We start from the raw sequence: 22723 nt of genomic DNA, 5'->3' as shown, positions 1-22723 counted from the left end.
TGATTGTTCATTGTGTTTTCTCATTTTGGCGCCAATACATTGTAAAATATTTTGCGATATTAAAATGGTGTGGGGTGATAAAGAGAACCGAATCGCTGTGATAGCATTACACAAAGTAGGTATGGAGCCAAATGCAATTTTTAAAACTCTCCATACACTTGGTATTAGTAAAATGTTTGTGTACCGGGCTATTAATAGGTACAATGAGACCTCCTCTGTTTGTGACAGAAAAAGATCTGGCCGTCCACGTAGTGTTCGTACGAAAAAGGTGGTCAAAGCAGTAAGGGAAAGAATTCGAAGAAATCCTGTCCGAAAGCAAAAGATTTTATCTCGGGAAATGAAGATAGCACCTAGAACCATGTCGCGTATTTTAAAAGATGACTTAGGACTTGCAGCCTATAAGAGACGCACTGGCCATTTCTTAACTGATAATTTAAAGAAGAATAGGGTGGTAAAATCGAAACAACTACTGAAGCGGTACGCAAAGGGAGGTCACAGAAAAATTTTGTTTACGGATGAGAAAATTTTTACAATTGAGCAACATTTTAACAAACAAAATGACCGTATTTATGCTCAAAGCTCTAAGGAAGCTTCCCAATTAGTCGACAGAGTGCAACGTGGACATTATCCGACTTCAGTGATGGTTTGGTGGGGTGTTAGCTATGAAGGAGTGACTGAGCCATATTTTTGTGAAAAAGGTATCAAAACATCGGCACAAGTGTATCAAGATACCATTCTTGAGAAGGTAGTTAAGCCCCTTAACATCACCATGTTCAATAACCAAGTATGGTCCTTCCAGCAAGACTCGGCGCCGGGTCATAAAGCTCGGTCCACGCAGTCTTGGTTGGAATCGAACGTTTCGGACTTCATCAGAGCTGAAGACTGGCCGTCGTCTAGTCCCGATCTTAATCCGCTGGATTATGATTTGTGGTCAGTTTTAGAGAGTACAGCTTGCTCTAAACGCCATGATAATTTGGAGTCCCTAAAACAATCTATACGATTGGCAGTGAAGAATTTTCCCATGGAAAGAGTGCGTGCTTCTATTGATAACTGGCCTCATCGTTTAAAGGACTGTATTGCAGCCAATGGAGACCACTTCGAATAAGCTTTTTATATTTTTAATTGTTTTATATTTATGTATTAAACTGACACACTGTAAAAGTAATAAATGTTATTTGCAGTTAACAATTTTCTTTTTTCTTTATTACAATATTTATGGCAAGACTAGGTATATTGTAAGCATCTTTTGCGTCAACAACATCGTTACCAAGATACACTTTTCTATCAAGAGTTCGTTTGATGCTACCTCCTATTCCATCTGCCACGTTTTTGCCGTGGCCAGCCTCATAAAATGTCCAAGTAGTATATTGCAGCATTTGGCGTGACAAATAAAACTAATTGTTGATTGTAAATATAGTTAACACTGTATTTTCGTTTTAAAGCACTAAATGACAAAACTGTGACCAATTTAGGTGTTACTTTATAACAAAAGAAATATGGATGGACAAAATACAAAATTAAACGGAAAAACAACAGACTAGCGTCTGTACCGTTCGTGACTCTCTCGGTTACTCGACTAAACTTGCGCTCGCGGTCCGGCGGCGGCGGTGGCGCAGACCGAGCGGCCGCCGGCCTTGATGCGGGCGTAGAAGAGTGCGACAAGATACGTTATACATAAATGAGAGAGAGATAGGCAGATGCTACACGGAGCCGTCATGCGTAAAGCGAGCTGGCAACTTGTTTCGCGTGGTGCGATGAGGTAACCTTGACGGCGGCGGCGGCGAACCTGTACGAACCTGTTCCCGTGTTACATCCTCCCCCTCTAAGTCACTAGACCGACCCGGTTGTGACTTAGGCCTACCCCTTGCCTTGGAGACGACCAATTCGGACTCCCCTACGTATGGAGTCAATAGGCTGGCATGGTACCTTCCTTTAACTCGGCCCTGAATGTCTACTATCTCATAAGTGGTAGGCGAAACTATTTTGTTTATTTTAAAAGGACCTATTCGGCGTGGGGCAAATTTCTTAGTGATCCCCTTTGCCGCTTGACTTTGGGAATGGTGTGTGACTAGTACCATGTCACCTTCCTTAAAATGAGGTCCCTCCCTCCTACTACGATCAGCGACTTCTTTTCTGAGGTCCTGTTGATGCTCGTGTCTCCAACGAACCTCTTGCAGAGTTTCAGCAAAATTCTTCAAGTAGGGAGTGATTTGCGGAACATAGTTTTCCGCTTCTACTATTGCGCGTATGTCGTTAGCAACATCAATAGGAGAACGGAGTTCTCGAGCAAACATTAAATAGGTTGCGGTATGCTCAGTCCCTTGATTGTGAGCTGTATTTAAGGCAAATCGTACCGCAGGTAAAGTTTTAGGCCAGTCCTGATGGTCAGTATTTACCAAGATGGCCAGCATGGTCTTCATATCGCGATTCTTCCGCTCAGCAGGGTTTCCTTGTGGATGATAAACAGGTGTTAGGTTTTGCTTAACCCCCAATGCCAACATGGCTTTCTGCATGACGGAAGAAACAAATTGAGTGCCATTATCGCTAATAATCCGCCGTGGTATGCCATAACGCAAGAAAACTTCTTCTATCAGGACTTTAGCACATTTCTCAGAGGTGGCTTCGTCGAGGGCAAATATTTCCACCCACCTGGTGGCGACATCTTCGACGAGGAAGATCCACTTCTCGCCTTGGTTTTCTTCCGGAAGTGGGCCAAACAAGTCGATGGCGAGGACCTCAAACCTCTGGTGCATAACTGGTGTTTGTAATAAACCAGCTGGCTTAACGTTAGTCGGCTTAAAAGCTTGACATAGATCGCACGATTTCAAATATTGCGTAACATAACGACGCATCTGAGGAAAGAAATACCTTTCTTTAAGTTTCTTAAGGGTTCGTTCGACACCTAGGTGTCCAGCAGTAGCGGCCTCGTGAAGCTCTTTCATCAGCTCCTCTCTAAGAGTCCGCGGAACCACTAATTGTGGCTCTTCTGAATCACCATCAGGGTCTACACGGAAAAGCACCCCTTGCGCCATATAATATCCCCGGTCTGTCCAGCGTGTGAAGTCATCTTCGTTCTCGAAGTCCTTTATAATTTTCATTACCTCCGGATCTTCCAACTGAGCCTCACGGAGTACTTCAGGAGTACGATGTGGTAAGTCTACTGAAATAGGGCAACAATCGTAAGTCTCTTCTATTTCAGGCCCAGACAAAACGGGACGACTCAACGAGTCGGCAACGACATTGCTCTTCCCCGGAGTATATTCCAGGTTCAAATTATATTGCTGGATTTTCATTGCCCACCTGGCTAGACGACCGCTAGGGGTCTTAAGTGACATCAGCCACCTCAAGGGTTGATGATCCGTGCAAATTCTTACTTCTGCCCCCTCTACATATGGCCTAAATTTATCCAGGGCCCACACCACCGCGAGAGCCTCGCGTTCTGTGGTTGTGTAGTTGCGCTCAGCTGGGGACAGCAATCTACTAGCGTATTCTATCGGTCTCTCATCACTTGCATCTTTTCCCTGAAGTAAGACGGCACCTAAAGCATAGGCACTTGCATCCGTGCGTATTATAAACGCAGCTTCGAAATCCGGCTGACGAAGTATGGGTGCAGATGTAAGCTTTTCCTTCAAAGTCTTGAATGCTTGAATCTGAGCTTCACACCAGATCCAGCTTGCATTCTTCTTTGTAAGTTCCGTCAGGGGTCGAGCAATATTTGAGAAGTTGGGTATAAACTTCCTGAACCAGGAGCACGTTTGTAAAAACGTTCTCATCTGTTTGAGATTCGTAGGCTCCGCCATGTCTAAGACTGCTCGAACTTTCTAAGGATCCGCCTGAATACCCCTTCCAGAAATGATGTGTCCTAAGTAGCTGACTTGATCCCTGGCAAAAACGCATTTTTCACGATTAGCCCTAAGTCCGAAAATGCGTAGTCTGTCGCGTCGCGGTCGTTATGCCTCATGCAACCAGCTCTGTCGCTATATATCCTAGTGACCATACTAAGACCAGTGAAGAGACCAAAAATTTAGTCCAAAAAATTGTATGCCCTGAGGAAATGAAGCTAAAGGTACGTGGACTTTGGAAAACAAGAAACGGAGGTGTTATCATAAGCACAGAGACTAAGGATGACATGCTAAAAGTGAAAGAGACTGTCGAGCGTTCCACATCTGCACTTACTGTTGATGAACCTCAGAAGCGGAAGCCTCGCATTATAATTATTGGGGTACCCACTGATATGGCAGAGAAAGAAGTTTTCAAAAGTATTTATGACCAAAATATCGTAGACAAACTTCCAACATTGACCAAGGATACCTTTTTGACCTCAATTAAACTAAGCCACAAGTCAGGAAAAAGGGATGCTGACAGCTGCAACTATATTGTTGAAGTTCCAGCCAGCATCCGGAAAGTCCTAGTAAATCAGAACAGGCTTTACATAAACTGGACGTCGTGCCCGGTACATGATTTCACCCTTGTGACTCGGTGCTTCAAGTGTCAGCAGTATGGTCATGCATCCAAGACATGCAAATCTGCTACCTCTACTTGTGGCCACTGTGGAGGAGAGGGACACGCGACTCAAGAGTGCTCTTCAAAGGAAGAACCGCCGAAATGTGCAACCTGTAAGCGCTTTAAAAAACCCTACAATCACAAAACGGGAGATTCCGAATGCCCTGCTAGAAAAGCCGCTGAATATAGGTACATCAACTCCGTAGACTATAAAGGCGTCTGATAGCGTCAAACTCGAGATAATATTTAGCTGTAATCATTTCTACACATTATATAATTTCATATTTTACTTAGGGATAGTGGATTACTGATTATTTTTAGGCCCGCATATTTACACTCAAATATTGTATGTAATATTGAAGGTACGCAATATGGATATTTTAATTAGTATGTAAGCATTATAACAAACATGTGTAATAACTCTGTATTTGTCACATTGACCTAGTTTTTAGTAACTAGCAGCAATTTATTGTTAATTAGCTATAAATATTATAATAAGCACTTTTACGCCCGAGACACAGGTTTTTACCTAGTTCGGGCAAATTATACATCAGCACTTTTTAGAATTAGCAAAATATTGTAAAATGATGTTCAAAGAGAAGTAATAAACAATTTATTTATTATTTATTATTAGGCGCTGGAATGTCGCCGGAGAATTTTTGAGCCCAAAAGGCATTCGGCGGAATTGGAACATTCCGAATGGCGTCGTAAAAGCGGTCTTGTGGCGATCTTCTGGAGCTACTTCGACTTGCCAGTATCCTGCTTTTAAATCAATCGTGGACATCACGCAGTTAGCTTTAGTTGACGACAAGATATCGTCGATTGCAGGCAGAGGATATTTATCAGTCCGAGTCACTGCGTTCAAGCGACGATAGTCTACGCAGAAGCGTGTTTCTCCATTTTTCTTTGGAACCAACACGACCGGCGAAGCCCACTCGGATTCTGCCTCTTCAATTATTTCTTCTTCTAGCATTTTATCAAGCTCTGTACGAACAATTTCCTTTTTCTGTGGGTTGAGCCTGTATGGAGGGACTGCAATTGGCGCACTGTCCCCCGTGTCGATATGGTGTAATGCCATTGCTGTCGGTGCTCCCCCTGGTGCGAAGATATCTGTGTTCACTCTCAGCAGCGACGTAAGATCTTCTCTTTCTTGCGGAGACAACATACTGCCCTCATTCTCACGGAGGGATACCGAGGAACACATTATAGGCGAAATCTCATTCTCAAAGTCAAGCGGGAAGTACTTATTACGATTAATTGCATCTATGGAAAACCTATTACGGTTAAAATCCAGCACCATGCCAGCATCTCTAATAAAATTCATCCCAAGAAGAGAATGAGTGGCACCAGGTAAGACTACGAAAAGTGTACGAATGACGACTCCTTGCAGCTCTACGTCTACAGAAACTGTGTCTACGTGTCTCGCAGAAACAGAGCCGTCCGCTAACTTAATTTCTAAGAAGGCCTTAACTAACTTTACATTATTTTTAGACAAAACGTTTGTTAAGCTTTCACTGGCTATTGACAGTTTTGCACCAGTATCGACTAATACACGACCACTACTTCCACAAATGTTCACTGCAACAACGGGCCGCGCACGCGCATCTGTCGGCGCCGTGCCCATCGCAGCAATCGACTGGAACGGTGTTGTCGTCGACGAATCGTCTCCTCTCTTGCAGGTCCCACAGTTCGACCTGATGACGCCCGGAGCCCCACAGCCAAAACATACAACAGGCGCTGCCTGCTTAGGTCCAGTCTCTACTCTAGGCCCTGGTGGGGTTGAGTTCTTCATCTGAATTTTCTTACACGACTCTTTGTCGTGGCCAAACTTTTTACAGTACCCACAACGAGGTCTATGCTTCGTAGTTGTGTTGTCTGAGGAACTCGAACTTGTAGGTGTTGAAGACGACATCGGAGGTGAGCGAGCAGTCTCAACTGACTTGGGTACAGTTGGAGCAGGTTTTACCACGGGTCGCCCTTGAGTGGTGGTCTTATGGCCCTCCTCTAGGAGATCCTCTACTGCGCGCGCTTTTTCTAGTAATTCCGAAAAAGAGGAGAAAGATTGCCTGGAGACCTTCTCTCTTATTCGCCGATGCAGTAGGCCATAGACCATGTCCAATTGGACAGGGTTCTCTGGAAGCGTATTAGCTGGCAGCTGAGCTATCAGGGCTCTTGCTTTGCAGACGAATACGTCTGTCTTCTCACTCATTTGTTCCACTCGGAACAATTCTCTATAAATTCTATGAGGCGGAAGACGGGGACCAAATGTCTGACGTAAGATATTAACTGCTTCTGTCCAGGTCGCGACAGAATGCTTGACGCCCTGCCACCATGTGCCAGCCAACCCGGTGAGTAGCATGGGAAGGCCACGCAACGCAATACTGTCCTCGATGGAGACACATTCTTTATAGATTTCAATTGCGTCAATGAACGCAACAACGTCGGAGTTCTGAGCTCCGTCGAAACGAGAAGTACATTTTGCGAAGTTAGCATTACTGTTGTGAACTCCCATAGCGTTTGCAGCAGAGGGCGGGGTCGGTACACGCAGCGCAGCTATTAACTGTTGTAGATGAAAGTCCGTCATGGTGATTGTAGAAGTAGACGATGGCGAGAACAGCTGTGTGGGTGCCTCATGCACCGAGGGTGACACAGGCTGTTGAGTCGCAGGTGGCGTCACATGGCCACTCTGAGCAGCGTCAGCGCCAGCAGGCGCCGGGTCAGAACGCTGGCCGGGACTATTCGTGCGAGATCTTGTTAGTACCATTATGACGCAACACGATATAATATAGTCTAAAAAGCACTATCACGGTCCGACAATAGTACACTTGTAGGAAGAAATATAAATGGGTTTGGTATTTACATCGATATATTTACATAATATTTACAAGATAAATTGAGACAATAAAAATATACATTTTCTTCCTACCAAAGAGAAAAAAAACCGACTGCCGACTGGTTTGACAAGTCTTCATTTTTACGAACGTAGCTGCCAAACCAGCCGGCCAGTACCAATAAGTGGCGAAAGAGGTAGGTCACCACATCACCCCCCCCCCAGAGACCTTCAAGGGCGATAATAAGCTGGGAAGTGGACGCGACGTCCTGACCGCGTCGTTCTGATGACGCCATCGTCAGCCGAAGGTAAGCCTCGGTTATCCGCGTCAGGTGAGTAGTGACGAGTGTTATTGTCGAGTGGTGACTGTGGTGAGTTATGTGCGATAGTGTTGTGTGGTGAGTGTGCTGTGGTGTCAGGGTCACGCAGTATGAAGGCCGGCTTGATGCGGTCTATCGATACTGTGACCTGTTTACCGTTCACCAGTAGTTTGAACACCTTGTCACCTCGTTCGAGCACCTTGTGAGGTCCAGAGTATGCCGGTTTCAGACCACCACCAGCAGTGCAGTCCCTAAGGAACACGTGCGTGGCTGTAGCCAGCTCCTTGAAGACAAATGTCTTGAAGCGGCTGTTGTGTCTGACTGCTGGTGCTGGCTGCAAACTCCGGACAATACTCCGAAGCCTAGAAAGGTAATCGGTCATGTCGACCGTTTCCTCGACCCGCGGGTCGAAGAACTCGCCTGGAAGGCGCAGTGGCTGGCCGAACACTAACTCGGCAGCGGAAGCCTGTACGTCTTCCTTGAAGGCACTGCGCACTCCTAACAGCACAAGTGGAAGAGATTCCACCCAACTGCTGCCTGCGTGGCAGGTGATTGCAGCCTTCAGTTGACGGTGGAATCGCTCCACCAGTCCGTTGCAGGCTGGATGGTAGGCAGTGGTCCTACGATGCTGAAAGCCAGCAATGCCGGATAGGCACTTAAAGAGGGCCGATTCGAACTGCCTACCTCTATCGGTAACGATATCCGATGGGCAGCCGAATCGGGCAATCCATCCACCCAGTAAGGCCTTTGCCACGGTTTCTGCAGTGATGTCTGCCAGGGGTATTGCCTCAGGCCATCGCGTAAAGCGATCGACGGCGGTGAGACAATACCGGAAACCTTGACACAGCGGCAAAGGTCCTATGAGGTCAATGTGGATGAAGGCAAATCTCGCCTGGGGCAACTTAAAGGTCTGCAGTGGTGCAGAGACGTGCCGTGTGGTTTTAGAGCGCTGGCAAGCCAGACAACTCTGAGCCCAGTTACGACAGTCCTTCCTAACCCCAGGCCACACATAGCGGGCTGCAATCAGCCTGGCAGACGCCTTAGTACCAGGGTGACTCAAGGAGTGCAGGCTGAGAAAAATTGACCTGCGCAGCTCCTTGGGTACAAAAGGTCTAGGCGTGCCGCTGCTGAGGTCGCAGTACAGCTGCTGTTGTGAACCTGGGACGCTAACCAACTGCAGACGCAGTGAGTTGTCCCCGGCGAGCAGCTGCTGCAGCTCCTGGTCATCTTCTTGTGCTGCAGCGATCCTCTCGACGGGCACAGGTTGAGTAATCTCCTCAACCCGCGAAAGGGTATCCGCCACGACATTATCCTTCCCGGAGATGTGCCTGATGTCAGTAGTGAACTGAGCAATCAGGTCCAGGTGACGGAACTGTCGTGGGGAACAGTTTTCTTTACGAGAGGTGAAGGCGAATGTGAGAGGTTTGTGGTCCGTGTAGATCACGAAGTCACGAGCCTCCAGCATATGCCTGAAGTACTTCACGCTCTCGTAAATAGCGAGCAGTTCACGGTCGTAAGGAGAGTACTTAACCTGCGCGTCGCTCAGCTTCCTGGAAAAGAATGCCAGAGGCTCCCATGCTCCTCCGGTACGCTGCTGTAGAACTGCACCTATAGCCTTGTCAGACGCATCCGTGACCAGCGCCATCTTGGCGGTGCAGTCAGGATGCGCCAACAGTGCTGCTCGACACAGACTGTCCTTGCAGCCCTGGAACGCCTCACGTTGGTCCGCTGTGAAATTGACAGGGTGCGAACCCTTCACGGAGTCGGAGAGCAGGCTGTTGAGAGGTGCTTGACAGGCTGCGGCATTCGGGATGAACCTGCGGTAGAAATTTAGCATCCCGAGGAATCTGCGCAGCTCCCTGACCGTTTTTGGCTCAGGAAAATTCTGGACAGCCTCAACTTTGGCAGGCAACGGTCTCGTCCCTTTGGAAGAGATGTGATACCCTAAAAAATTAACCTCCGACGCACCAAAGACGCACTTAGCACTATTGATGACCATACCATACTCTCGCAGTCTGGTGAACAGCTGACGCAGGTGCAGCTCGTGCGTCTTTTGGTCTTTCGAGAACACCAAAAAATCGTCAAGATATGCGTATGTAAAGTCCAAACCCCTGAGCATCTCATCCACGAAGCGCTGAAACGTCTGTGCGGCATTTCGAAGCCCGAACGTCATGAACGGAAATTCGAAAAGCCCGAACGGAGTCGTGATCGCAGTCTTCGGGATGTCATCCGGATGCACTGGAATCTGGTTATAAGCCTTAACTAGGTCAATCTGCGAGAAGATGGTACAGCCAGACAAGCTGTGCGCGAAGTCCTGGATGTGCCGGATAGGGTATTGATCCGGGACAGTGCGTGCGTTCAGCATCCTGTAGTCGCCACAAGGGCGCCATCTATTGCCCTTTTTAGGAACGAGGTGAAGAGGCGACGACCACGGTGACTCGGATAAACGGCAGATACCGGACCGCAACATGTCATCAAACTCAGCCTTCGCAATTTTTAATTTGTCCGGTGCTAATCTGCGTGGGGATGAAGATACTGGTGGCCCTGGCGTAGTACGAATGTGGTGTACTGTATTGTGTTTGGATGTGTCGTGTATGCCGCGAGGTCGAGTGATGTCGGGATATTCCCGCAGTATGTGTGTAAACGCGGAATCACCGAGACTCACCCTCACCGAAGACACATCATCAGAGCGGCGGACAGGCGACGCCGGGGTGGAGAGCGTAGTATGGTTGTCGATGAGGCGTTGGTTCCTGCAATCGACAACCAAATTATAATAAGACAAAAAATCCACACCTATTATCGCCCTTGTAACGTCTGCAACAATAAATCGCCAGGCGAAGTCGCGGCGCAACCCTAGGTTTAATGTTAAGCTCACAAAACCGTAAGTGTTTATCACAGTGCCGTTTGCTGCACGCAGTTCATACTCTGTTTTTCCTAATCGTCGCGGAATCGCCGACCGGGGGTATACACTGAGGTCGCTGCCGGTGTCAACCAAAAACTGTATCTTCAACCTTTGGTCGGTGACGAAGAGGCGACCAGCGCTCGGACAATCATCGGCCGCCATCACAGATTGCCCCGCGCATTTCCCGACGTTGTGTAGTCGCACGGTTTAATACACTTCTTAGCGTTATCACCGAACCGCTGGTGGTACCAGCACTGCGATCTTCTGGAGCTGGACCGGTGACGTGAGCGACTACGGGAACGGCTTCTGTTGCGGGATAACCTCTCGAGCTTGAGCGCCATCTTCTGCATCTGCCGGTTTAGCGCGGCGATCTCGGCGTGCAGACCGCTGGTGGACGACGACGGTGCAGTGGCGACGGCAGCTGTTGATGCCACCTGCGCGGGACCGGTGATGACGTGGATACGGTCCGCTAACTCGGCCAGCTCGGCCAAGTCCAGCTTGGATTGCGACGCCACTATGGTCTGCGTACCTGCTGGCAGACGGCTCGTCCACATCGTCCGCAGAAACTCCTCGGGAACACCTGGACCGGCGAGGTTGAGGAGGTGCCGGTAAAACTGCGACGGCTTCCGGTCGCCGAGCTCCTCGTGCATGAGAAGCTGCTTCACCTTCTCCTCGCGTGAAGCTGACTGCCTCTTGATGAGCTCGGCCTTGAGCTTTTCATACTTATCGCTGGCGGGCGGGTTGGCGATTATGTCTTCGACGACGTCGGCGTATTTCGGGTCGAGGTGACCCGTGACGTAGAAGTATTTCGTCTCGTCGGTTTTGATGTTCGCCAGCGCGAATTGCGCGTCCATCTGCGCGAACCAAAGCGCCGGCTTCTCAGGGTAAAACGGTGGAACTCGCACGCCCACGCGGCATGCCTCCGCAGCGTCGATGCCGACTTTGCTAGTCTCAGCACCGTCAACGTCGGCTTTGCTGATCGACATTGTTGTCGTGCTCAGACGGGGTCACCAAATGTAGGAAGAAATATAAATGGGTTTGGTATTTACATCGATATATTTACATAATATTTACAAGATAAATTGAGACAATAAAAATATACATTTTCTTCCTACCAAAGAGAAAAAAAACCGACTGCCGACTGGTTTGACAAGTCTTCATTTTTACGAACGTAGCTGCCAAACCAGCCGGCCAGTACCAATAAGTGGCGAAAGAGGTAGGTCACCACACACTCAATGAATAAATAATGTTCAAAAGTCAATAAAACATAATAATCAAAAGTCTTTAAAAAAACGCACTACTACAACGTGTCCATAAAAGTAATTACTTATTGTGACAAAAAACTATAAGTCCACAATAATAAAAATTATGTCCAAACACAATTACAACACTAAATAGTCCTGAGTCCGACGGTAATAAAAGGCACAAATAAAAGGTTTACTTCCCTTTACGGCAGCGGTGGCAGCGCGAGGTCTAAGGTGCGCGCAGTCACAATGCAGCGCAGCCGCAGCGCTCCAGCGTCGGTATCTCGACAGCAACCCAACCGCGGGCTCCGTCGATGTGGTACCGCATAACCAACACGGGTTGAACAAAGCGGCTACCACACAAGACACCAACCGAACTACTGATATGCTCACTCGTCAATAAGAGTCACGCAAATGTCACAAAACACGGGTCACAGTTATAATACGAAACACAGTCAATAGTCTATACACAAAACAATGTCTTTAATGTCCTAAACTATATTTACAATAACTTACAGTCAACAATGAACTAACGTTAAAAAGTTATAAGAATTTAAAAACACTTATTAGGTCCACACAAATGTATTTACACAGTTTACAAGACCTAAACTCAGCACTAATACTAAATAAAGTCTTACGAACAGCAACAGTCTTAGGCGTTAGGTATCCTAGGTAATACAAAACACTAGAGTGAGAATTCGGCACGCACTCTCGCGAAATAAAGCCTAATACCTACAACGGTACACTTCACTTCTAGGTTCATCTAGGTCCAACACAAATCCTAAGTACCTAATTACGTTCGGCCAGACGTTGGGCAGCCATTTTTGGCGTTATAAATAAAACTAATTGTTGATTGTAAATATAGTTAACACTGTATTTTCGTTTTAAAGCACTAAATGACAAAACTGTGACCAATTTAGGTGTTACTTTATAACAAAAGAAATATGGATGGACAAAATACAAAATTAAACGGAAAAACAACAGACTAGCGTCTGTACCGTTCGTGACTCTCTCGGTTACTCGACTAAACTTGCGCTCGCGGTCCGGCGGCGGCGGTGGCGCAGACCGAGCGGCCGCCGGCCTTGATGCGGGCGTAGAAGAGTGCGACAAGATACGTTATACATAAATGAGAGAGAGATAGGCAGATGCTACACGGAGCCGTCATGCGTAAAGCGAGCTGGCAACTTGTTTCGCGTGGTGCGATGAGGTAACCTTGACGGCGGCGGCGGCGAACCTGTACGAACCTGTTCCCGTGTTACAAGCAGATACTTTTTTGTATAGTGAACCAGCAAATAAAAGTTTTTTTTCTGGCGATATTGAGATGAGGGTCCATCCGAGAAGAAGTGTATTATCGTTGTTTGAGGGGTAATCTGCTTTATCATCTCAATAACAGGAGTCAGATGTGCCCATATCGCTGGTGGTTGATGACTTGTATTATCTGACAATGTGCAAAAAGATTGAGTGCGATCTTTCCAAAATACCATTCCGGTATGCAGGCATATTTGAAGGTTTGATGCCCCGTAATGCATAGACTGAATCTCCTCAGCAAGTTTGGTTTGGTAGTTTTCAGAGAAGTCGCATACTATCACGGCTTCGTTTTCTTTTAGCTCATTTACTGCCTTTTTATATTGTTTTTGCTGATGTGTCATGTTAAAGAAATGTTTCTTGAACATTAATAAATCATTTTCAGGTCATTGAGAGTTCCTTTTTTGTCATCCTTACTGTTCTCTTAGTTGTTATTTCCTTCATCTCTTGGTCTTCCATTTTCTAGTACGTGTGATCTTGTCTTTCCCAACGTGACCATTCTACATTTTGTTTTAATTTCTCGGCACTCATCTCTTAGTAATGTACTTGTTTGTCCTTACATTTTAGACATTTATTCCACATGCAATCATAATCATTTATGTCACATGATACTTGATTTAAAGAATCTCGTATACTGCCAGTGACCAACCCATTTATTACCATAGCCTTATGAAGAAATACAAAGTTGCTGTGCTTCACGCACAAGCATGTAGATCTTGAAGACGGGCCAGGTGATAAAACATAGAATGGTTTGTGTACATAAAATGTAGTGAAACCATAACGTCCACCTTCAGCTTTGTATTTTTTTTAAAGTATCCTGCAATTTGTCTTATAAATATCGAATTTGAACCTTTTCTTTATTTTATGTTCGAACTTCTTTTTTACCAGCAGTATTACGACTTATGTCGTCTCTTGTGTAGAATTTTGTAATTTCTGCTATGCCACTACGTCTTAATTTCTTTTTTCTTATTTCTTACTTTGCCCTTGAGTCCTAGCATTTTAGAGATAAACGATTTGTTTCCAGAATTGGTTACCAATTTTTTAAGGGTTTTCTTTTCTTTCCTATTCGAACAGCGCTGATATGTAGCTTTTAGTGTACTTTCTAAAACTTCCTCTCTTGCTTTCATTTTAATTATCGTTAAATTCAGGACTTCAATCTCTTTTTCCATTTTTTTTAACCTTTGTAAACGCTTTCTGCAACTTTCCAGATTCCTTTTAATTTTATCATTGTATCTGATGTACCGTTTACATTTATTTACAAGATTTTTTTATTTTTTCGTAGATTCTTAATTAAATTATCATAACATATATTTTCTTGTGAGTAGTTACTAGGCCCTGGCATCACATTTTCAGTTTGGGAAATAGCTAGTATTTTCTTTTTTTCTCCACTCTTCCCTCTTTTGTTTGGCTTCTTCAGCCGGTAATTCAGAAATTTTTTTCTTCTTTGCTTTAATTTTTTCCAAATTTTTTTTTCTTTGATTCTCGTATTCCTGAGGGCGTTCTAATTTGAGTTTTTCCCTATACCTTTTCGTTCTTTCGGCACCACTTAGTGGCATAGTGAGTTTTTTTTTTTAAACTGAAAATAAAATATTGCATATTGTAGGTATGTAATCCTAACTTTATGTGTCAGTTTGGTGACATTTGTAGTCAGTCCTATATGTGACGGAATACAAATGTCACCAAAGTGACGTCACATTCGCGGGTAAATATTAAAGAAAAACGTTTTCTAATCACAATTAAATATTGAGTAAGAATAAAACATGAAAAAAATATTTGTATGTTGTATCTGATTCGGTTGAAACAGTTGTAGGATGTAAAACGTTCTATATTATTATGGAAATAACATCACTAACCTGACAAAAAAACTGGAGACAGCAGCCGACACAAACAATAACACCCTTTCACTCGAGAAACTGACGCATATCTGAGGTTTAGAAATTTTGGCCGTGATCTTCTTCACTTAATGTTGCCATTTAAATTATTATGAGTTCATTTAGTAAATTGATTTTGAACAACTGGGACCGTCACTAAAGTGACATGTCCGACCGGCTTAAATTTAGAACATTTTTTGAAAACGTATTTTGGCCAGTGTTTTTAGAGTTTAAATTATATTAATATAATTTATGTGACGACATAGACATACACTTTGGATACACCAAAACTTGTAAATGTATTTGTAGTAGTATTTTAGTAATTTCGGTCAATTCAATGTTGGCAAAGGGTGGGACATGCCAAAAACAGCTACTCTGAATAATTGAAATACGCAAAAATTAATAATTTAAACGTGTTTTACATGGATTTCAGATGTATTTGTAAATTAAAATTAATAATTGACGTTTTTATTCCATAAATTAAACCATATGCCCATGATTTATCTTGTTATATAATTTTGAATAAGTGGGACATTCTCAAAACCGTGGGTACACTTAAAAGTGAAAATGCCCATCAGCGCCGCGATAACTCTTTGCCTACAGTAGAGTAAAAAGAATGTACATACTATGTTAATTATTTAATGGTGCATCATAAATTATACATTATACATACATTGTAGCAATATACATTTATTTTGTTTTAATAAATATTGTTAGACTGTACTGTGCTCTGTGTTTCATTAATTGTCACTCGTCAATACAGTCGCGGCATGTGCGGTCGGCTGTTGCAGTCGGCAGTTAGCATTCAAAACGTACTTTTACTTACCACTTTTATGTATTAAAACGCAAACTGGAGGTACTCCTGTAGTATATCCGACTTTGGTAGCGGGTCTTTATTCTTGATGCTAAAATCATCGTTGATACTATCTGCACTGGCACTGGTGTATTCTATTCTAATCATTCCATTAAAATCAAATGCAGAAAAGAGCTACCATACGAAGTAGGTATAGGTACTCTCAAGCTGCCGCCGCTGACGCCAATAAAGACTCGGTAACCTGTCTTCATATGAACTTCTTTATCCCAATATACCTACCTAATTACCTCTTCAGAATCATCCCTAGTATCTACGCTTAGAGTATATTGCACCATTTAACTGCAACGATAACCAAACCATTTTCAGTTGAAATCGCCGGTGTGACCAATGCGCGGCAAGTAAACGAGTAGTTATGTTTTAGTTGCCGTTACAATCAAATGGTACCTGGTATAATGCGAATGTAAATCAATCTTAAGGAAACGTTTTAAATCATCACCTGTCTAACTCTTTCCCGACTATGTTGGGATTGGCTTCCAGTCAACCAGATGCAGCTGAGTATTAGTGTTTTACAAGGAGTGACTGCCTATCTGACCTCCTCAACCCGGTTACCCAATAACTCCTAGGTAAGACTGCTTGTCAGACTTACTGGCTTCTGACTACCCGTAACGACTGCCAGAGATTCAATTAAAAACACGTAAATAAAAAGAAAACTTTATTTACGATTTTGTTTCTCCATCAAATGGAACGCTTTAGTATGAGCTGTCAATGACCTTTGGTTGTCAAACGTCTTGTCACAAGCTTGACATTTCAGAATTCTCGGTTTCGCGCCATGCACCGTCGTTTCATGACTGAGTTTCTTCGTGTAGTCTGCGAACTTTTCGCCACAATAAGCACATTTGTTGCGCTTCTGCATTTTTATATGCACTGCCTTCTCATGATCTCTTTTCTTAACATGGTTATCGAATTCTTTGAAGCAAAAAGAACAGTTGAATACACCCGTCTTGTGTCTATATTCGTGGTTTTGCAAGATCTTTTTGTTAACGAAACCACTGTTACAAATGCTACACACATGATTCCTGTAATGTGAATTCATGTGTTCGAGCAATACTTTGAAATTACCGTAAGAGTTGCCACAAAACAAACATTTGGGCATATCATTATCCGTGAATTTGAATGGCACAATATAGCTCTTACCTTTATGGAAAGCTTTATCGTGTTCCGTTTTCAAATGTTCAATGACATCATCAAGACTGTCTATGCTCTTTTGACAGATGTCACATTTTAAATCTGTAATATCAAGTTTGACAATGTAATTATGCATGGATTTGTCTTCCATGAATGTAGATTTATGTTCCTCGTGCTGGGATATTGTATGGAGTTTCAGTTCTGCGGGAGTTACACATTCTTGGTGGCAAAACCCGCATCCGAAACCGATCCCGCCATATTTTCCTATAGGCGTAGCGTTAGTATGATACAAAATAGTTCGGATATTCTCTTTATGTTTTACGCATTCCGTTCTCTTTTTCAACTTAATCTGTCTCTTCGGTTTGATTTCTATGATTTTCTTTTTCTTGTCGCTGGGTTTAATCTTGACAATCTTTATTTTTGGTCCGGGTTCTCCTATAACATTAAAACAGTTGTGTTAGTAGGTACATAATGGAACTTGTTAGGTATAGGTACTCAACTACATAAGTATAAGAAATTAAGATTATGACAATAACTTTACGCTGCTCAGTAGCTCTGCCATTAGGTATTCGTTCGTCGATACTCGATTTTTTTCCTATGGCAAATTTACGTACAGCGCCTCTAGCGGCAACTAGCGGTACTACAACTTATTTAACAACTGCCAACCGAAACAACTGAAATGAAATAAAATCGTAATGCTGCTATAGGAAAAATGCAGATATGTACTATACTGATATATATATTTTTTTAACGACATCAAAAGACCCCTCCCACTATGGGTTAGCAGCGATGAGGGAGTGTCAGACTCTTACTGACTAAAAACCGTCGTGTTCCGTCATAGGCCTTTTATGTACCAGGGCTGCGGTAACTCTCGCGAACAATCTCTGCAGACCTTGGCCCTGGTGGGCCCCGCTGATGTAGTATATTTTAGAAGGTAAATCAAACCAACGTTGTTTATGTTGACGACATATTTATTTCTAGTAAAATATTGGATATACATAGTTTTGTGTAGGAATGCTTATTTACACTGGTTTTTACACGTGCTAACGGTAGACAGACTGTGTCTAGGAGCACTTCCATACTAGCGAACATTTTTGCGCGATTTTATACGATTAGATATGTGTCATGTCATTGTTTGTAAAGATATTTATCAAACGTTTGATAAAGTAAGTCTGACGCCAGTCTAACCAAGGGGTATCGGGTTGCCCGGGTAACTGGGTTGAGGAGGTCAGATAGGCAATGGCTCCTTGTAAAGCACTGGTACTCAGCTGCATTTGGTTAGATTGGAAGCCGTTGGGGTCGGCATAGTTGGGAAAAGGCTCGGGAGATGATGATGATGTTGCTCGTCTACGCAAGACACCGCCCGTGCAAAACGAGCGTTGTTATTATAAGCGGATAGCAAGAGTAAAAATCCACTAGTGTTTAAGCACTCCTAGACCCAAATGCCTCGCTCAGAATAATCTACTTCAAACTACAAGATAAACATCTATCAAAATTAAGTTGAATAAGACATATTTTTCGACACAGAGCAAGTACTTGGCTGCTTGTAACTAGGTAGGTACAGGTAAAAGTGTAATTATTATTTATATTTTTCACAAAAAAAAATATCACAATTTCATACATCTGTACACAAATTCCGTAATTGGAAAAATTTCATCGTTTAATCTAAAGAAAACGATTACAAATATCACTGAATTGAGATCAAAGAGTATGAGAAAGTGTGTCCAGCGTTTTAAGTTTTTCGGCTGTGACGACATTCTACTTCTTTACTTTATAACCAAAATACTTATAACTATAAAAACTACAAAATCTAACAATGACCTTTAATTACACGAGGCGGTATACCTACTTATTATACATATTTTCGTTGCATTCCATGCAAAAATACTAAAATATCTACTGATATAATTAAGAGGAAACATTTTTTTGTACCCTAAAGGCTCCGAAACTATAGAACCGATTTGAAAAATTCTTTCACTGTTGGAAACCTACACTCTTCCCGAGCAACATAGGCTATATTTTGATGTCCTCCTAGCCGATTATCGGCTACGGCGGCTGTTCTCATGTAAGGAGATTAGCCAACTGCGCAGGACATATTATACTGCACGAGCATTTGCGCAGACACAGGTGCACTCCCTATTCCTTCACTCTCATAGCCCGATGGGACGGGAATCCGACACGACCGGAAAGAGATCAGGCGCAGGACCGACATTTACGTGCTCTCCGATGCACGGATGAATCAATCACCAACTTCCAGGCTTCGGGCTGCTTTGTGAAAGTCTTCTATATAAAACCCACAAAGCGATTTCGGCCCGACTCGGGAATCGAACCCGAGACCTCGTGCTCAGCAGCCACACTTGCGACAACAAGACCAACGAGGCAGTCGCTATATTTTATACCGGTACGGGCAGTAGTTCCCACGGGACGCGAGTGAAACCGCGGGAAAATGACTATGTACAATACTTGTAGTATCTATTCAGTAGAAGCACAATGTAACCTCTTATGAATCTTATAAGACTGTGGAGTCGTAAACATTTGACTACAAATCTGACATTTAAACTCCCTCTGAAATCCATGATCATCAAATTCATGCTCTATTAAGTTCTGAAAGTCGGTAAACTTCTGTCCACAAATAGTACAGCGGGGCCGTTTTTTCAAATACAAATGTACCATTCTTTCATGAACCTTCATCTTGATTCGCGTATCAAATACTTTAGCGCAATAACCGCAGCGAAATACTCCAATTTTGTGACGATACATATGAGCTTGGAGCATTCTTCTATTCACGAAACCGGCTTCACAAACTTCACATATATGGTTGCTGAAATGCGTATTCATGTGCTCAAGTAATATCTTGAAATTTTTGTATTGCAAAGAGCATTCTACACAATAAAGGGTTTCGGTATCGAAGCGAAACGGCACAATATGATTCCCTATATCTGTATGAAAGAATTTCTCGTGGTCTTCTGTCAAATGGTCGATGATCCCTTGTAGTTGATCAAAAGGTGTCATGCAGATCTCACAACGCAGTCCAGTGATGTCCAATTTGACGATATAATTCAGCATTGTATAGTTATTCATATAAGACGATATGTTGTTTTCATCATGCTGTTGTAGTGTATGTTTTTTCAAGTCTTTTGGCTGTAAAAAGACCTGTGGACAGTAACAGCAAGTATACCCCAGACTGGCATATCTTCCTATCGGCGTGGCGTTACTAGAAAGTAGAATGGTACGTATATTCTCTCTATGTTTGTCAACTTCGTTTAATTTGGAAGTTTCTTCGTCATCCGATAACATGAATAGTGTTGTATCAACTTCGATCTCGATCAGAACGGATTCCGGATCGGTACCTACAAAAAAATCGAGCGTTTAATTTTTAGGTTGGTCACACTACAAATGGGGTTACCCTAATTTATTCAAGCAGTGTTGCTAGTGTCAAATAATAACGTAAAGTTTATACTTATCAATTATATGTTTATTAGGTCTTTTGCGAGAATATTAGCCGGTAGGTCCACTAAGAATTTTTAAAATTGTTACTAGTGCCATAAGTTTCTGGTTTCAAATAAAAGGAACGCAGTTAAAAAGATAAATAAAACACTATTCGTATGATCATTATTTTATGAATTTATTTGATATTCCATATTAAGACTAAATTACAAATCCAACAATAATGTTGCAGTTTAATACATGTTCTTTAAGATACAAAGCCATTTATATTAGTTACAATTGCTTGAAGAATTTGCTTACCTACTTAATCTTAATTTAATGGAGTCACGACCAAATGATCGGCCACGGCAGATCGCATAAGGAGATCAGTCAGCCGCGCAGGATATATAAATAGTGCACAAGCATTTGCTTGGACACAGGTGCACTCACTATTCCTTCACTCTCATAGCGCGATGGGACGGCAATCCGACACCACCGGAGTGAGATCAAGCGCAGGACCGACATTAACGTGCTCTCTGATGCACGGGTGTATCGATCACTAACTTTTTAGACGCCGGGCTGTGTTGTTTTTTTAAAACTTCCGAATCGGCCCGTCCCAGGAATTGAACCCGAAACCCCGTGCAAACACTACTAAATTTTGGCCCAAGTTCTCCGACAACATAAAATTCAGTTTTCTTAAAACAACTGTTCTGTATAAATGTACTTTAAAAATTGAACATGAAGATTCATAGTAAACAATTGTTTTAAGAAAATTTGCACTTAATTTGGGTCCTACTAGTTTTATATCTAACCTAAGCTATTATTAATAGGAAAACGAGATTCCTGGAATTAAGAAAAGCTAAATTCCGCATTCAGTACCTAAGTAGCTAAGTATCTCATATTAGGTATTTATACTTATGTAGATGTACGTATAATACTCATCTTTTTCACTCAAAAACTTTTTAGTACCTACTAAAATGTGAGGATCCACGTAAAAAGTAACTGAATATTTAGAAACAGTGATCTTGCTATCGTATTACATATAACTACCTACTTATAAGTTATAAGCCTCCAAAGTCTACATTATGAATTTAAATTACGAGGACGTTGTTCAGAATATGACAAAAACATTTAATTTTAAGTCTAGTCACTGATACAGCAGCAATTCGAAAGAGATTTCCATACTTCAACAATAATTACAGCTTAATTATCGACTTTCAATTAACTCCATAGTTAATAACTAACCAATAATCTTATTCCAACTTAATTAATTAAAGAAATTAAACCAAATGAACTGCCTTTTTATGTTCAAGCATTTTGCTTCGAATAACGAAACCTGCATCGCAGAAACCGCAGATATAATTCCTGTAATGTTCGGACATATGGTCTTGAAAATCATTACAATCGCCTATGTCTGATGCACAGACCCCACAGAGAATCTTCCTTCCATCATATTTGAAGGGAACAATTTGGTTCTTGATTTGTTTATAAATAAGTTCATCATGTACAGATTTCAAATGATCCATTAACAAATCAAGACTGTCGATAGATTGGTCGCAAACTTTGCATTTCAAACCCGTAATATCTAAGTACACGATGTGACGAGAAAGCGATCTTGCGTTGAAAAACTCCGGCTTATCATTGGCATGAACTTGTAACGAATGGGCACGTAAATCTGTCGGGTTTTGAAACTGGTCGAGACAGTAGCTGCAAGCGAACCGAGAACCAACTCGACAGCGTACGGGAGAAGCGTTAGAACATTTTAATATTGTTTTTATGTTATCAAATTGCCAATCCAGTTCGGTTAAGCGTCGTTCTTGGGCTATTTTCTTCTGCTGATCTCGAACCCAAGGTATGGCGGTATTGCCTACGGGTCTTATAGAGACGAAAGATGTGAAGTTCAGCTTTCTGTCTAAAGTTAAGGTCTTGTCCTCGTCTTCATATGTAATTGGAGAGCTATCACGAATAGTTCTGGAACGAAGACCTGGAAATAACGAGGGTTCATGTTTTAAAGATTTTTTTGGTCACATTGTTAGTACAGTTTTGATACCTACTTGGTATTGTAAGTATTGTATAAGCAATTTTCTTCGTCTTTAATTTTAGCATGCAGCCGTATGGTAATTTCCTGTGGGGTTAAACTAGCCGTTTTCCAGTTTCACACGCGTCACGTACTACTGCCCGTACCGGGATAAAATATAGCCTATGTTATATAGTCGGGAAGAGTGTAGCTTCCAACAGTGAAAGAATTTTTCAAATCGATTCAGTAGTTTCGGAGCTCTTAGGGTACAAACAAAAAAAATATTCCTCTTCATTATATTAGTAG

At 42.9% G+C, this 22723-nt stretch overlaps 2 protein-coding genes across 2 annotated transcripts in view; both read right to left on the bottom strand.

Annotated features, from left to right (window-relative positions):
• Positions 1 to 5116: 5116 nt before the first annotated feature.
• On the bottom strand, positions 5117 to 7267 carry LOC124643892 (uncharacterized protein K02A2.6-like). Its single transcript, XM_047183019.1, has one exon. The coding sequence runs from the start codon at positions 7265 to 7267 to the stop codon at positions 5117 to 5119; it is 2151 nt and encodes a 716-aa protein (XP_047038975.1).
• A 9221-nt stretch (positions 7268 to 16488) lies between these two features.
• LOC124644162 (zinc finger protein 260-like) overlaps positions 16489 to 22723 on the bottom strand; it is a 41508-nt gene continuing 35273 nt past the window's right edge. Inside the window, exon 5 of the mRNA XM_047183410.1 lies at positions 16489 to 17409. Coding sequence (XP_047039366.1) covers positions 16502 to 17409 — 908 coding nt within the window. The 3' untranslated portion in view covers positions 16489 to 16501. The remainder of the gene's footprint in view (positions 17410 to 22723) is intronic.

This window comes from Helicoverpa zea, chromosome 29 (assembly GCF_022581195.2).
Source record: "Helicoverpa zea isolate HzStark_Cry1AcR chromosome 29, ilHelZeax1.1, whole genome shotgun sequence".
NCBI classification, from domain to species: domain Eukaryota; kingdom Metazoa; phylum Arthropoda; class Insecta; order Lepidoptera; family Noctuidae; genus Helicoverpa; species Helicoverpa zea.
Note: the sequence above shows the minus strand (reverse complement) of the source record. Positions and strands in the feature narration are given on the sequence as shown.